This window comes from Seriola aureovittata, chromosome 24, assembly GCF_021018895.1.
Source record: "Seriola aureovittata isolate HTS-2021-v1 ecotype China chromosome 24, ASM2101889v1, whole genome shotgun sequence".
In the NCBI taxonomy this organism is placed as follows: Eukaryota; Metazoa; Chordata; class Actinopteri; order Carangiformes; family Carangidae; genus Seriola; species Seriola aureovittata.
In genome coordinates this window covers 3162780-3179017 of record NC_079387.1, presented here as the reverse complement: position 1 = coordinate 3179017, position 16238 = coordinate 3162780, and the positions used below count along the sequence as shown (strand labels likewise).

Here is a 16238-nt window from a genome sequence, read left to right as displayed (position 1 = left end):
TCTAATGGTTACAAGCAGTGGAAGACGCTGACGAATGGTTCCAAATGACAAAAAAAAGGAGAAGAAAACTGAAGAAAACATGGAAAAGATCAGGAGGAGGTTTCTCAAAAAAAAAAAAAACACAGCAACCAGTGAGGCTGGACTGCGGAATGTTTATTAATGATAGTAAACTTCATGACGCTTTAGAAAAATTGTACACATTTGATGTGCTGTGTATGTACACAAAATGCAAATCTACCTGAGTCGTGGAAGAGGCCGCCCTGTCGTCCATCTCGAAAATTTACTCCACCTTTCAGCAGCTGCGACAGAGTTAAAACTAAAGGAACCACCTACCCTCTGATTGAACCCGCTTTGTGATTGGACTGTCATTGTCCAATCAGATTCAGGTGATAAAACAGGATCAAACTTCATAAATTCACCACTGACATCAGTTTTTCAGTTATTTTATTAAAAGGTTGTTGTTTTCCACAAATATAAAAATTTTCTACAAAAGTACAAAATTAATCTCTCATGCCTATTTACAACAACAAACTTTTATTATTTGTATATAATTTGTATATATAACATCACTGGCACAAAATCTTTTTGACCCTAATTTGAGCCCATAGATCTGCATCTGTCTGTTTTACCTCATGTTAAAGGACACCATGTCACTGTTTTCCTGCTCGACATCCATCCAGTGTCGTCAAAACTGTCTGAAATCACTCTTTTGTTCACTTGTTTACTCTGTGGTGAAGAATAAATTCAGATTTCAGAAAATTACAGATGATCATCACCATCAGCTGTTGAGTCGCACATTGGAAATGATCACATCATTGTATTGTTTTTTGAGGGCTCTACATAGTGAGTATATGTACACACATATTTAAAGAGATAAAATGGTGGACAGTAGTGCACTATATAATAAGTATGGAGGGATTTTTTTTTCCAAACTTGAGTGGTTCACTTTAAGAGTCAAAGTCCACTTATTAAAAACACAGACTTTACCGACAAAACATCTCAGTTAAAGATTACAGTGAGTAATGTGAGACTGTAAAACAGAGATTCCTTCTCACACTTCTGCTTCAACTTAATTTGAGCTCTTTGGAAAGACATTGGTCCCCCTCACAGAGAGCGGCAATCAGAATTGAGCTGGCTCGAGTCCCCTTTCTTCGCACGATGTCAATCATGTCTCTGGCTTTTTCTGTTTTGATTTTAGGTGTGAGTGACTGCATTTCGCCGTCATTTACAACGCCACTCTCAAAAAGTTTATCTAGAACCTGGTTTAGAACAGATTCAGACACTCTATAAATAAACTGTCTCCGAATTAAGAGCAGCTTGTCCTCTGCTGGGAGGCTGTCCTCTGCTGCGAGGCTGTCCTCTCCTGCGAGGCAGTCCTCTGCCGGGACGCTCCTCTGTACAGTTTCCCTTCTTGGACCACCTGGTGGAAAATACTTTTGTTCAATAACCAACAATCACTTTTAAACAGAGATCTAGTTACAAAAGACCAACAGAGATGAAATGCCATGTTTTTTTGTCTGCTGCAGCATCTGCTCTGTAAATCACTGGTCCTGTGTTCAGAAACCAAAAATGAGAAATGTATCTTAAATTTTTTGGCCTGTCTCTTGTAACACCAGCACTCTGACAGCCTGCCATCTGCTGTCAATCAAACACAGAGGAGTTCGACCACTGGCTGATTCAGGACTTGATGGAGCGCTGTGTGAGTAGAAATAATTATAGTCCTTATTTTCCAACATTGACTTTGATTTTAACTTTTATGGTTTGCACACAAAGGTCTTAAGTCATGCCTATTAGAATTTTCTGGCTCACAGGTCAAAGTTTTCAACCATTTCTTACTAATTTTATACACACTGATAAAAGCAGACTGAAGATGATCAAAAATAAAGGCACACTGGATCAATCAATAACCATTACTCTGTTCTCCTTTTCTATTTGACTATCAGGTGAAGTGATGCTGTAGGCGGATGAAGACTTTACCAGTCAGGTCGACTTCACGCTCCCAGACAACTGCATTTGTTTGGTCTCGGACTGTTATAGTCGCCTCTTCTGTGTCTGCAGGCAGGCGGATCTCAAATGTTGGGTGGTAATTTGGTCCAAAATCCAGGTCAAACTCCTCTTTCTGAAAACCAGTAGCACCAGTGTGAGTATCTCTATGGACTCCAAAGTAAATTTAATAATAAAAAAACCTTTTATTTGAAATACTCACGTTGGGTTGTATTTTATAGGCCTGCGAACAGTGAACAGAGTAACACTGATCTTTAATGAGTTTGCATTTGGATGGCGCCTCGATGTAATCAGAATTCCGCTGTTTTACGCTCACCTGAAGAACAATCATAACATTTTCATTAGAGGGTTCTTCCTCAGTAGAGCCCAACTTATACTCTGACTGTACTCCGGCCTTCCTGGGTTAGCTGGCTCTGTGGGCCGGCGCCAGGCTTCTGGTAGCAGTGAGCGACGCATGGGGCTGGACGGACAGGGTAGTAAAGACTTTGCCTTATTCTTGTCTTTGTTAAATTACCCAGGTTTTGTCAAGTTTCACAATAACAGGATTAAAGATTTTAGACTCAAAGTGAAGCTGTAGCATTTCATTAAACTTTACCTCGTCAAGGGGGATGTTTCTTGGCAGGAGAAACACATTGAGGTTTTTCCTCTGTGTTTTTGGGTTGGGCGGTCGGAGGAACAACAAAACTTGGCTGCTGATTAGTTTCCTGTCGTTCCACAACCTCCATAAAATATCAAAAGGCCAGGCTAGGCCAAAGGAAGAGAGATGAGGGACTTTGACAATCACATGAGTGTCTGTGATCTCCAGTGGTTTGAGGACGCTCATTCCATCATCAGTGATGTGGATTACAGACAGCAGGCCATCAGAGAGCAGAGCTGTGAAAACACAGAGACATTCAATGTCTTATTTTAGTGACGACAGCCTTGTTACAATGGTAGTGATTATTTTATTCTATATCTAGGACACTTAGTCTAGTCATTGAAGAATTAAACAGTTGCCCACGAAAATTCACTGAACACAACCGTCAGCGTTGGAGGAAAAGAGTAAAAGATAATGGTGTTTAATATATTTAGGATCCCCAGATTATAAATCCTGGTGACTTAAGTGACCTCCTGATCTTTCCTGCGCTATCCTGAGGACAAAATTCCCACCATGTATTTGTGAGAAGCACAGGACGTCCACATTAACCAAGTATGCACCAGCGAGCTCTGATAAACCTCGTCATGCTTGAGGTCTGAATGGTCACTGTGGCTCTTACCTGACCTACGTCATAGTGTGGGTGTTGGGACAGTGGTTGTGATGGACTCTGCAGCCTAAAGTGGACACTTACAGGACGTTAGTTTCATCACTGCCATAAATAAAAACATTTTGCTTACCATGGTTTGTTTCACAATGTGGAAGGTGGAGCCGACAGACGGCTTCCTCAGGACACTTGATATCGAACAGCGGCCCTGCAGCTATCTTGCCAGCTCTTTGGAGGAGGCTCTCATCCCATTGGACAGTCCTGTAGAATAGCGCCGCCTCACGCGCCATAACAAACACCAGTCCAGTTAAAGCACACTGGAACCCACCTGAACCAGGACACCTGAAACTATAGGACATAGACATCTGAATGACCATGATGAACAAACTCAATATGACAGTAAAGTCACGCTCAGCGTCGAGGGAGAGAGTGGGAAAAGAGCCATCCATGAGAAAGCTGGATGTGAGAAGAAGAAGGAGGCACTTTGTCTAAAACAGCATTGAGTGGTTTTATTATGCGATTACCTGTATGAGACTCCCGTAGATTCAGTTTGCAGTTTAGGCGTGAAGCTTGATGGAGGCTGGGATTCAGAAAGGAACAACATCAGTTAAAAAAATAACCAACTTGTGTTCATATATTCTTACACAGTCCATACTTAACCGAGCAGTTTGAGTGTGACACAACTAGAAAACACCAAAGTAATTATTTACAGATGACATCTGAGTGGTTTGAAGCACGGCTGTACGTCTAGCCCTTATCTGGAACCTGTTATAGATCCACACCTGACCAGTGTTTATTATATCAGAGTTATTTCCAGTGTTTTCCTCAGCATTGTCTCCCGTGTTCTTCTTCCCATCATGTCTCCTTTTCCATCCACACCACTTCAGCGCCACCTGTCCTCTGTCTCAGCCTGCCTCCCATCTCTATTCACCATTTCCCCTAATTTCACAATAAATCCACTGTCTCCTTGTGTCTGTGTTTGGGTGCAGATTCGAACGAGCCGTAACAGATTCTGCAGTCTGTGGGGAAATAACTTACTTAAACCAAAAAAAGTTTAATAATTTGTCAAAGTATAATAAGTCATAAAAATGGTAATAGGCAAGCGTCTGCTCAAGAATAGCTGAAGAGGATGTTACTAGCTCGAACTATGTGAAGGTAGCCAATCTCACAGAAATCTGTCCAGATTCTGAAATTGCTTGAAATGACAAATTAAGGGCAAAAATTGAAATTGAATCAACACAGTGTCTGTCTGTGTTAAAAAAAATGAAATGTTCCTATTTTTTTTAAATTGTAAAATGTTGAGAAACTCCTCTATCACACACTGCAAGCATCTACATAATAGATGTTTCAATTTGCTGATCCAAAGAGGCACTTTATGCATTTCTCTTTCTCCACCTGTACCCAGCTACAGGAGATTGTTGAATTCTTTGAATATTTGTTCATTTCCTGCACGTGTGTTGAGGCCTGGAATATCAGTACACAGTGGGTGGGTTTTCCTCTCACCGTCATCAGCTTTGTGTCGTCCTCAGATACGTCCATATTTATGTCTGCTGTGTTTGGCTCCTCTACGATACCAGAGTCATTTGCTGGAAAGAGGAGAAAAATGTCAGAAATCAGCATTCCCCGTTCCTTCTCGTCATCAGATCTGAGTCAGAGAATGTGAGCAGAGTCCAACAGCAGCAGCCCGAAGCCTCCTGTCATCACTTTCCACTTTCCATGTGTCCAAATATCCGCTACTGAGTCAACATAGCTGGTCGTTTGTAGCTTCCTTAATCCAGCCAAATTCACCAGCCACACGTTTTTATGCATTAACTCTGATATACAGTAAATATTTGGTTGAAGAAATGAGCACACACTCATTGTGCAGTCAGATTTTTTTGATGACAGATTGAGTAATAGGAGACACTGTTTCAGTACTCACATGTTCTGTAAGCTCTGACCACCATTTTATTGCCCCTGCAGGAACAAACAAAACCACAACAGTTACAAAGTGAGAGGAGAATAATCAGGTTTTGTTTCAGTTAGCTTTACTAAACCCAAAACTGATAATCCCAAATCAAAGTGGACTGAAAATGCCACAAACATTGAATTTGAACCAAATTTGAAGAAATTCCCTCAAGGCGTTACAGAGTTCAGGATGTATGTATGGACAGACGGACAATCCAGACACATAATGCCTCATGTAAAAGAAATCTCACTTTCCACAATATGGGATCTTTAACGTTAAAATAAACTATGAGCTTGGTGAAGTGAACTTGTATCAGCTCATTAGAAACGAGCAATAGTCATTGTTACCTTTCTGCCCTAAGGAACTATGGGTAATGAAGGAATTCACTGTAGTGTGAAGTAAAACAATATTCCACCACTAAAACTACACACAATGTAATGTTCATGTGGACTGATCAATTGAGTACATCACAGTGAGTTGGTGTAGATGTAAGAGCACAGCTCCACACATGTAAACTGAAGTTATGTTAAGTACGATCCATTTACCTGCGTACTGAGATATTGTGGTGACTCTCCATGGAACACATTTCTGGTGACCAGCCTGTCAACCCCACATCCTTCAATGGCTGGGGGTTCAGCACTTGCAGGGGGTCGGAGGCCTCGTACTTTACACAGACTCTGGGAAATGACTGGAAAACTGACTGTAATGCTGGAAGGACACTCAGACCTGTTTTAGTCTCATAGTCCTTCACGTGGGAGAAAAGTTCCAGCTGGAATTCAAGATGATTTTTCCTTATAAGATCGTTATCCATGTTTGTGTGATAAAAAGGGAAGGTTTTGTATCTGCACACTGATGATAACAGCTCCAGGATCTTCTCTCCTGTCTGCTGTTCTCTCTCTGCTGCTGCACAGAACAGATTTGCAAACATCTTGGATGGATCTGAGACTGTAAACCAGGAAGAGAAACTGGAACCAGAACAAAACATTTTGATATGATGTTAGTAGTCCTCAAAGTGTGAACAACTTCAAAAAAAATCTCTTCAGATGACTCATACAGTAAATCCAACATTACATTGATGTACTTAAAGGGGAAGCAGCATTTGTAGCTATTCTTTAATGGAGGAAACTCCTGCTTCTTCCTGACATTTGCAAAAACACAAGAATAAAGATTTGGTCAAAGCCTAGTATATGGCTGGGCCGTGTATGATCAGTGATTGAGGATGCAGTTGAAGACTGTTGAGGAATTTTGTCATAATTTTGTATGTGAATTCTTGATCTATAGCTATATGCAGTCACCGTGACCTTTGACCTTTGACCACCAAACTCTAATCAGTTGATCCTTGACTCCAAGTGAATGTTTGTGCCAAATTTCAAGAAATTGCCTCAAGGTGTTCCTGAGATATCGCGTGATGGAACGGACGGATGGACGGTCAGACAGTCGGATGGACAGATGGGCAACCAAACCTGATGTAATGTTCATGTAGACTGATCAATTGAGCACATCACCTTAAGATGAAAACTAACAGTGAGTAGATGTAAGAGCACAGCTCCATCCATTTACCTGAGCTGTGAGATGTAAGGCAGACACTGCAGGAAACTCCTCACTTCACTGTCTTCATGTGACCAGCTTGTCAACACCACTTGTTTCTTCTCTGAATGGAGCTTCAGCACCTCCAGGAGGATCGAGGACTTTCTCTTTGAGAGGTCTATGAACCAGACTGCAGGAGCTGACTGGAAAACTGACTGTAACGCTGGAAGGACACTCAGACCTGTTTTAGTCTCATAGTCCTTCACATGGAAGAAAAGATCCAGCTGAAAATCACACTGATCTTTCCTCACAAGATCATTATCCATGTTTGTGTCATAAAAAGGGAAGGTTTTATATGTGCACACTGAGGATAACAGTTCCAGGATCTTCTCTCCTGTCTGCTGTTCTCTCTCTGCTGCTGCACAGAACAGATTTGCAAACATCTTGGATGGATCTGAGACTGTAAACCAGGGAGAGAAACTGGAACCAGTAGCATGTTAGTTAGTAGCAGAAAGAAAGACACATAATACTGACATACAGGGAGTGTAGCTGTTAAAGGTCCACCAAATACCTGCTAATGTGAACAATAAAGTAAAATCAATCAGTCTAGAGTTCAACTAACAATGACAATGGCTTTGACTGACTAACTTCACAAAATAATTCATGATTTTATCCTCAAATTATTTATGAATCAATTAAATCCGACGCCTGAAATAATAGACCACAATTTTGAACATGTATCATTCAATCCTCAAAAGTGTGAACGACTTCAAATAAATCTCTTAAGATGACTCATACAGTAAATCCAACATTACATTGATGTACTTAAACAAAAACACAAGAATAAAGATTTGGTCAAAGCCTAGTATATGGCTGGGCCGTGTATGATCAGTGATTGAGGATGCAGTTGAAGACTGTTGAGGAATTTTGTCATAATTTTGTATGTGAATTCTTGATCTATAGCTATATGCAGTCACCGTGACCTTTGACCTTTGACCACCAAACTCTAATCAGTTGATCCTTGACTCCAAGTGAATGTTTGTGCCAAATTTCAAGAAATTGCCTCAAGGTGTTCCTGAGATATCGCGTGATGGAACGGACGGATGGACGGTCAGACAGTCGGATGGACAGATGGGCAACCAAACCTGATGTAATGTTCATGTAGACTGATCAATTGAGCACATCACCTTAAGATGAAAACTAACAGTGAGTAGATGTAAGAGCACAGCTCCATCCATTTACCTGAGCTGTGAGATGTAAGGCAGACACTGCAGGAAACTCCTCACTTCACTGTCTTCATGTGACCAGCTTGTCAACACCACTTGTTTCTTCTCTGAATGGAGCTTCAGCACCTCCAGGAGGATCGAGGACTTTCTCTTTGAGAGGTCTATGAACCAGACTGCAGGAGCTGACTGGAAAACTGACTGTAACGCTGGAAGGACACTCAGACCTGTTTTAGTCTCATAGTCCTTCACATGGAAGAAAAGATCCAGCTGAAAATCACACTGATCTTTCCTCACAAGATCATTATCCATGTTTGTGTCATAAAAAGGGAAGGTTTTATATGTGCACACTGAGGATAACAGTTCCAGGATCTTCTCTCCTGTCTGCTGTTCTCTCTCTGCTGCTGCACAGAACAGATTTGCAAACATCTTGGATGGATCTGAGACTGTAAACCAGGGAGAGAAACTGGAACCAGTAGCATGTTAGTTAGTAGCAGAAAGAAAGACACATAATACTGACATACAGGGAGTGTAGCTGTTAAAGGTCCACCAAATACCTGCTAATGTGAACAATAAAGTAAAATCAATCAGTCTAGAGTTCAACTAACAATGACAATGGCTTTGACTGACTAACTTCACAAAATAATTCATGATTTTATCCTCAAATTATTTATGAATCAATTAAATCCGACGCCTGAAATAATAGACCACAATTTTGAACATGTATCATTCAATCCTCAAAAGTGTGAACGACTTCAAATAAATCTCTTAAGATGACTCATACAGTAAATCCAACATTACATTGATGTACTTAAACAAAAACACATGAATAAAGACTTGGTCAAAGCCTAGTATATGGCTGGGCCGTGTATGATCAGTGATTGAGGATGCAGTTGAAGACTGTTGAGGAATTTTGTCATAATTTTGTATGTGAATTCTTGATCTATAGCTATGTGCAGTCACCGTGACCTTTGACCTTTGACCACCAAACTCTAATCAGTTGATCCTTGACTCCAAGTGAATGTTTGTGCCAATTTGATGTAATGTTCATGTAGACTGATCAATTGAGCACATCACCTTAAGATGAAAACTAACAGTGAGTAGATGTAAGAGCACAGCTCCATCCATTTACCTGAGCTGTGAGATGTAAGGCAGACACTGCAGGAAACTCCTCACTTCACTGTCTTCATGTGACCAGCCTGTCAACACCACTTGTTTCTTCTCTGAATGGAGCTTCAGCACCTCCAGGAGGATCGAGGACTTTCTCTTTGAGAGGTCTATGAACCAGACTGCAGGAGCTGACTGGAAAACTGACTGTAACGCTGGAAGGACACTCAGACCTGTTTTAGTCTCATAGTCCTTCACATGGAAGAAAAGATCCAGCTGAAAATCACACTGATCTTTCCTCACAAGATCATTATCCATGTTTGTGTCATAAAAAGGGAAGGTTTCATGTCTGCACACTGAGGATAACAGTTCCAGGATCTTCTCTCCTGTCTGCTGTTCTCTCTCTGCTGCTGCACAGAACAGATTTGCAAACATCTTGGATGGATCTGAGGCTGTTGACCAGGGAGAGAAACTGGAACCAGAACAAAACATTTTGATATGATGATAGTAGCAGAAAGAGAGACACATAATACTGACATACAGGGAGTGTAGCTGCTAAAAGTCCACCAAATACCTCAAAAGAATCAAGACTAGGTCAAAACGTAGTATATGGCTGGACTGCACATGGTCAGTGATTGAGGACGTGGTTAAAGACTGGTGTGGAACTGCTATAAACAAATAACATCGGATCCTATCTGCATTCTTCTTTTCTCTGTTTGCTTCTCCCATTTAGCTGTTCTCATTTACATGTTTTGCTGTTTCTGTTGTCAGACAACAGAAGTTTGAAATAGTGACTGAAACACAGCCAATTAAGACCACATGTTAACCACCGCTGCTAAAATCCTGATTCCAAGTGAGTCCAAATGAATGTTTGTGCCAAATTTCAAGAAATTGCCTCAAGGTTTTCCTGAGATATCGCATGATGGAATGGACGGATGGACGGTCGGACAGTCGGATGGACAGATGGACAACCAAACCTTATGTAATGTTCATGTACACTGATCAATTGAGCACATCACCTTAAGATGAAAACTAAGAGTGAGTTGGTGTAGATGTAAGAGCACAGCTCCATCCATTTACCTGAGCTGTGAGATGTAAGGCAGACACTGCAGGAAACTCCTCACTTCACTGTCTTCATGTGACCAGCTTGTCAACACCACTTGTTTCTTCTCTGACTGGAGCTTCAGCACCTCCAGGAGGATGGAGGCCTTTCTCTCCGAGAGGTCTATGAACCAGACTGGAACTGACTGGAAAAGTGCTCTCAGTTTTGGAATGACACTTGAACACCGCTCACTCTCCACACGTTGATAAAAATCAAGATAGATGTTACTGTTGTCATTTTCAACAGAAAACAATGAGAAGAGCGCATTCACTACACCGAGAAAACTCTCTCCTTTGTGAAGTGCTGCTTTCAGGCAAAGGTCCAGCAACAGCCCCTTTTCTTCCCTCCCCAGTGAACCATGGTGCTGGTCCTGGTCTTGTAATCCTGGACCTCTATAGGTCTTCCTAAAGCTGAATGATAACAAACAAATACATCAAACACATTAGTTCAGCATGTACCCCTGAACTGAGCCACAGCAAATGTACTACACCTGTTGCACATGATCACTGCAAAGCCATGTGAACTCTGCGAGCTCCCAGCCTCTAAAAGGTTTTGTAGTTTGAAAATCTGTGCATAGTTTAGATCAAAATGAACGCAGTGTTCAAAGATGGGTGGGGTACGACAACTACTGAATAACAAGATGGTCTCTAGTTCCACCCTGTAGTGAATTAGTTATCTGGAAACAGGCTCAAATGTCTTTCTACCTTGGTGAATTAACTTTTTTATTTTTTTATTGGTGATGATAAACTAATAAATTCTCCCTCTCTAAGGTTTTCTATGATACATGAATCACATCCAAAACTGGAGGTCTGATCTGACCATGGAATAAGCTCATCCTTGAGCTTTTATTCAGAGTTTACAAATACTATATGGTTCAGCTATCCCAATTGAAAGCTTTTTTTTCTTGTACTATAATTTGAAAAGCCAGTATTTCAACCACCAAAAAAGAAGGATTTTCATTTCAACTCAGCGCGCCAGGAATCGGCACTGCACAAAAACATAAAGGTTCATACCTGAGTGAGTTGATGTGTGGCCAAGCCTCTAAGAGGAGCTCGCATAGACTTTGACAGACAGGAGTCGGCCTGTTCCAGTAGAGACAGACATTAACTTTCGTAGAAATCTTCTGCATGACTTTAACAGCTCTTTCAAACAGCTGTCTTTTACCCTCAACTGGAAGGTGCAACTGATTTCCATCAAGGGCAAGTAAGCTGATGTGGTCCATCGGCCCCTCACCGAGAAGGAAAATCTTCCACAGCTGCCGTGGGAGAGGATCACACCTACAATTTGAAGAATAAACAAAGACTGTGTGCTCATTATAAAAGCAGCAACAGTAAAGGATAATTGTCATTATATCTTCCATTCTTTTTTCGATACCATTTTAGGGTACGACAGCTTCTACATTATATGTGGTACCTAAGCAGCAATTTGACAATTAAAACACATGCACAACCGTACCATTGGACATTTTTAAGGCATCCAAACAGGCTTCTCATTCCATGTTCTGATACCATGACATCTTCAAGGTTCAGCTGGATTTTCTTCTCCTTTGACTGAGTGACCACGTAGGCCACGGCATAGCACGAGTAAGGATCAAGACTCTCTCCAGCGAGATCCAGACAGTAGTCCAGTTTGTCCAGAAGGTAGATGCATGCGTCAGGACACTGGGACTCATACAGGCACCGGCATAAGAACAGTATGTCCACGTCAGACCCACTGTCCTCAGTATCAGCCTCATCTTGCTCACACAGACAATGGGAAAATGTGGTTATCATTTCTTTAAAGAACCAGTTAGATGTATTCTTCAGCTCCTCCGCTGGAATCAGACACTTCATCAAACTTGGGCTCTTCTCACTCAACAATCCACACATGAAAGGGATCAGGTGCCTCATGTGTTTCATCCCCTCCGTCAGGCACTGCTGAAGAACATCCTTCGCTTTATCTGGATTCTTCAAGAGCCACAGTGCAGCGAAAAACTCCTGCATTGTGTAATGAAGAAATGCATGTGTGGCATATCTTTCAGTAAAGTTTCGTTGGATAACAAGTGGTTTCAGGAAGGAAAGGACAGAGCTGTCTTTGCAGGGCAGTTCGGTCAAGTTCGCAGTTTTTCCTTCAGTTGCTTGAAAAGCAACCTCAGCCAGAGACAGTATTTCCATCCCCTTGCTGTTGATGTAGGACTCTAGATGCCTGGTTTTTGTTTTGTTGCTATTCGTTTGAAGGCAAAAACGAACAATACTGATGTATACTTCAGTTATAGTGCATGGCTGTGGGTCTTCTGTTGAAAAGCAGGCAGCCACCATCACTGCATACATTGGGACGTAGCAAAGTGTTAACAACTCCAAGTTGCTCCAAACTTTACTCTTTTGTTCGCCGAGTGTTGCAGACAAGTATGTTTCTATGGACTGCTCACTAAAGCCTTTCACCTCCACTCTGAGAGAGTCCCAGGAGAAGAAGTCCTCCTCGTCATCTGGTCTGCACGTTATGATGATTTTCGCATCAGGTAGTAGGTCTTTCTCTACAAGTCTCCGCACCACTGATGAAGACAGATCTGTGATTCCATCAAAAATGATTGTAACACTTTCAGAGTTCTTCTTCATATCAGCTAAAACCTCTTCTTTGCCTTCGTCTGGTTCACTGAACACACTGAAAAGAAGATCCTCTAAGCTCATGCTCATGAAGTCGGACGTCGTTTCTCTCATATCAAAGTAAAACATGTAATCCAGCTCCTCGCTATCGCTTTCTGCCCAGACTTTCAACATTTCCTGAGTGAGTGCTGTCTTTCCAATTCCAGCCTTACCAACTAAGACTATGTTTTTATCTGTTTTCAGCAGGTCACCGGGGGAAATTTCTGATTTCTCCTCAGGCAAGTACATCCTTAGCTTTTGAGGGCGACTCATCTTCTTGCTCTTTGATTTCTTTATTTTAAATGTAGAAACACTTCCTTCTGTGTCTAATACCAGTGGCGTGTATGACAGATCAGGCTTGTGGCTGTCATCGAACAGATATTTGTTTGCCTTCCAAAACTCATTTGACATTCTTCCTGCTTTTGACTTCAGCTTTGCCTGATATCTGTGGCACGGCCGTGAACCTAAAAACAAAACCAACAGCAAAGTAAATAAATACTGTGAATTGACTGTAGTGTCCTTGCACACTCCTGCCAAACAGTGGATAAATAATTGCACACACAGACACATGAAAGTGCATTAAATACAATAAGCACATCAGTGATAAATAATACGAAAGAAATTATCAATCAGAATTCAGAAACAAAAATACCTTGTAAGTAGTTAATATCCATTTGCGTGTCTTCCTTGAAGGAATAGCAGCTGATCCAGTGGTGCAGGTCAAACGTCTTGGTCTCAGTCCAAGCTCCGCTCTTGTTGTAAGGGAAGAGGAATGGCGTCCCTAAGGTCCTCTTCCTCGTCATGTTAATAATCCTGAGAAACTCGTAACAAGCTGCTTCCCCCTTTCTCATGACCAAGTCCAGTATTTTTCTGGTTTTATCGTAGTCATTAATCTCTTCCTGTATTCTGATAACCTCTTCATCACTGAAAACATTACGCTGATACAGGTTCTCCACAATCACAGAGAGATGCTTTAATTCTCTCACAAGGTGGACTCTGGCTTGCCTGACATAGTCTAAGGCAGACTGTGATGAACAAGCCATTTCTATTTGTTCTGCACACAGACCCAACTTCAATGATCTGGAAAAGAAGATACAAGAAATAAAACGTTAATTAAAATAACTCTTTTGTCTGCGATGCTGTCTGAAATCTTTTACAGTAACAAACATTTTTGCAGGAATGTTCAATCTTCATGCAGCTGGATCATTTTAACAGTTTGACATCAGTTTCTAATGGTGTTAATCCTGGATGGATATTTGAGTCCTTATGAAGAATGTGCTGACCAAAATAACAGTAGGGAATCCAAACACTCCCAGTCCTTTATAGTCTCATGTCTCATGCTGGCAGATCCACTGCCACACTGCATGTATATTGGCTGCAACACAATGGCCTGGCTGAAACGAACTGCGTTTAGATAGTAAAAATGCTCTGACTTGTTTGTTTGAAAGACAGTTTGATTTACTCACTACAATCTGTTTTAAGCAGTGTGCTCTGACTGTCCAACATCCAAATGAGAGAAGAGAGGAGTTGATGATACATTTGTCTGAGCAAGAGTCCAAGACCCAAAGATATTCAGGTTAACTACAAAGAAATGCATCAAATCCCCACCTTGAGAAACTGGAGGCAGCGATTTTTTGGCATTTTTTTTCTGAGAAAAAAAGGATTATTCACTTATCAAGTTAGGTGCAGACTGATATTCTGTCAATCAACTAATAGTTAAACTGATTAATCGTTGCAGCTCTCTTTGAGAACATCTACTAAACCTAAGAAAGTACAGGACTTTGTTCTTTTAAGTTAATAAGCAAATTACATATCATTATTTATTATTTCAGGTTTCTCAATGCAATTAAACTTGTTTCTAAGTAGGATTAAAGCATTAATACTAGATATAGTATCATTTATTATCAATCTGAAGCTGCAAAGTAATTAGTAACTGAATGTATTGGGGTACAATACTTAGTTATTCATAGTCTATGAATTGCTGTGGAGTGCAACGTGTCAGGAAGAAAAGTACAAGCTGAGATGTAACTTTTAAATAAAGCGGATCAGGTGAGCATCACTTTACGTACAAGTGACGCGACACTGGCGGCAAATTTATAAACGTGTTCAGCACCCACAGGGACTTTCTTCAAAGTGGAAAAGTGTAATGATAAGTGGAAACAAAGCGGAGGCCAGTGTGGTCTCTTCTTTTGCGTACAGAAATAACCGGAAGTTGAAGGCGACAGGTTCCGTGTGTTAGCATACAACAGTTTAGCACTTCCACAGCGGTTTTTACAACGGTTTAACCCTTCTTACCTGTGTGGCACCGGGTCACAGACAGATTTTCTTAGCCCTCATTGTAACTTTGACTGGCGTGCGTCCTTTCTGTTCAGTACTTTCTGTCATACTTTCACTTTCGTTGCATTAAGTCACATCCTGTATGAGGAGGAGCTCTCAGTCACATCCACAAGATGGCGCCTTTAGACCAGAAAACGTAAACTCAAACCCAGACACCCACCAGGAGTAAAATGTATAACAGAAGCTCTCCAGTGGGTGTAATTGTGCTTTTGAGACTCAGAGAGTTAATGCAAGAAACAAGAGTCAACACGTGTCTGTTGGAATCACTGGCTGCAACAAGTCTGTAAGGTCAATACAAAGACATGTTTTAAATGTACACTAGCTCTCCAGGTATGTAACCATAGACATTGTATTAGAGCTGACAATTCATTAAAGCAAGTAATCCTACACTACACTGTTTTTTTGTCTATGCTTCTGCGAACATCTGGTCTTTGACCTGTTAAATTGCTGATAAAATTGTCCTTGTACAGAAACACACATTATGAAAAAATATTTTGCAGAGGCGCAGTTCAAGGATTCAAGGCCAGTCAGATAAAAGCAGGCACACACAGGTTTCCCTTACAGTAGACAAAGACTTTCTGTTTAGTGGGAAAACAGGTGTGTGTTGTGTGTGAGGCATGGCTGTATTCTATAAACGAATGTTTTCAGCTTCAGATAATGCAAACTGTTCATAGTGTGAAACATTTTGTGTAATTGCTGGAGCCTATTATTATCCACATAACACAGGTAATGATAATTTTGTGAAGGAACATATCAAAATATAGTGAGGTGTATGTTAAAATGTTCCCATACAGCAAAAAAAAAAAAAGCTCATATGTGTCACTAGTCACGCAACAGAGTGTAAAAAACTTTCACAACAGAATCTGAGACTAAACTAAATGTTTCCATCTTCTGTGCTTTGCATTAGTAATGCACGTGTACAGCATGTGCCAGTGGCTGCGGTCTGGGCCTTTGCTCAAGCTATAAGTCAGCTGAACCACCCAGAAGCAACTCTTAAGAGAATATAAAACATTCAGACACATTCCCTCCATGCTGTGTGAAACAGCTACAAAACAGATAATGCAATATCCCAACCGTCAAGGCCATTCCTTGCTATCTTCCATTTGTGTGTTGGCAACAAAATGCTTT

The 16238-nt window shown here is 41.0% G+C and overlaps 2 protein-coding genes across 2 annotated transcripts in view; both read right to left on the bottom strand.

Moving 5' to 3' along the window:
* The window catches only part of spega (striated muscle enriched protein kinase a), a 51243-nt gene extending 50965 nt beyond the window's left edge, over positions 1-278 (bottom strand). The window contains exon 1 of the mRNA XM_056370359.1: positions 239-278. The gene's annotated coding sequence lies outside the window, so the exon portion shown is untranslated. The remainder of the gene's footprint in view (positions 1-238) is intronic.
* A 149-nt stretch (positions 279-427) lies between these two features.
* LOC130165258 (uncharacterized) lies at positions 428-15366 on the bottom strand. Its single transcript, XM_056370360.1, has 17 exons — positions 15069-15366; positions 13426-13853; positions 11608-13237; positions 11166-11429; positions 10131-10562; positions 9076-9522; positions 7963-8409; positions 6754-7200; positions 5739-6158; positions 5167-5201; positions 4749-4831; positions 3770-3825; positions 3379-3593; positions 2600-2877; positions 2207-2320; positions 1978-2119; positions 428-1420 (listed from the first exon to the last, which is right to left on the bottom strand). The coding sequence occupies exons 2-17, from the start codon at positions 13814-13816 to the stop codon at positions 1065-1067; spliced, it is 5757 nt and encodes a 1918-aa protein (XP_056226335.1). The 5' UTR covers positions 13817-13853; positions 15069-15366; the 3' UTR covers positions 428-1064.
* Positions 15367-16238: the final 872 nt, after the last annotated feature.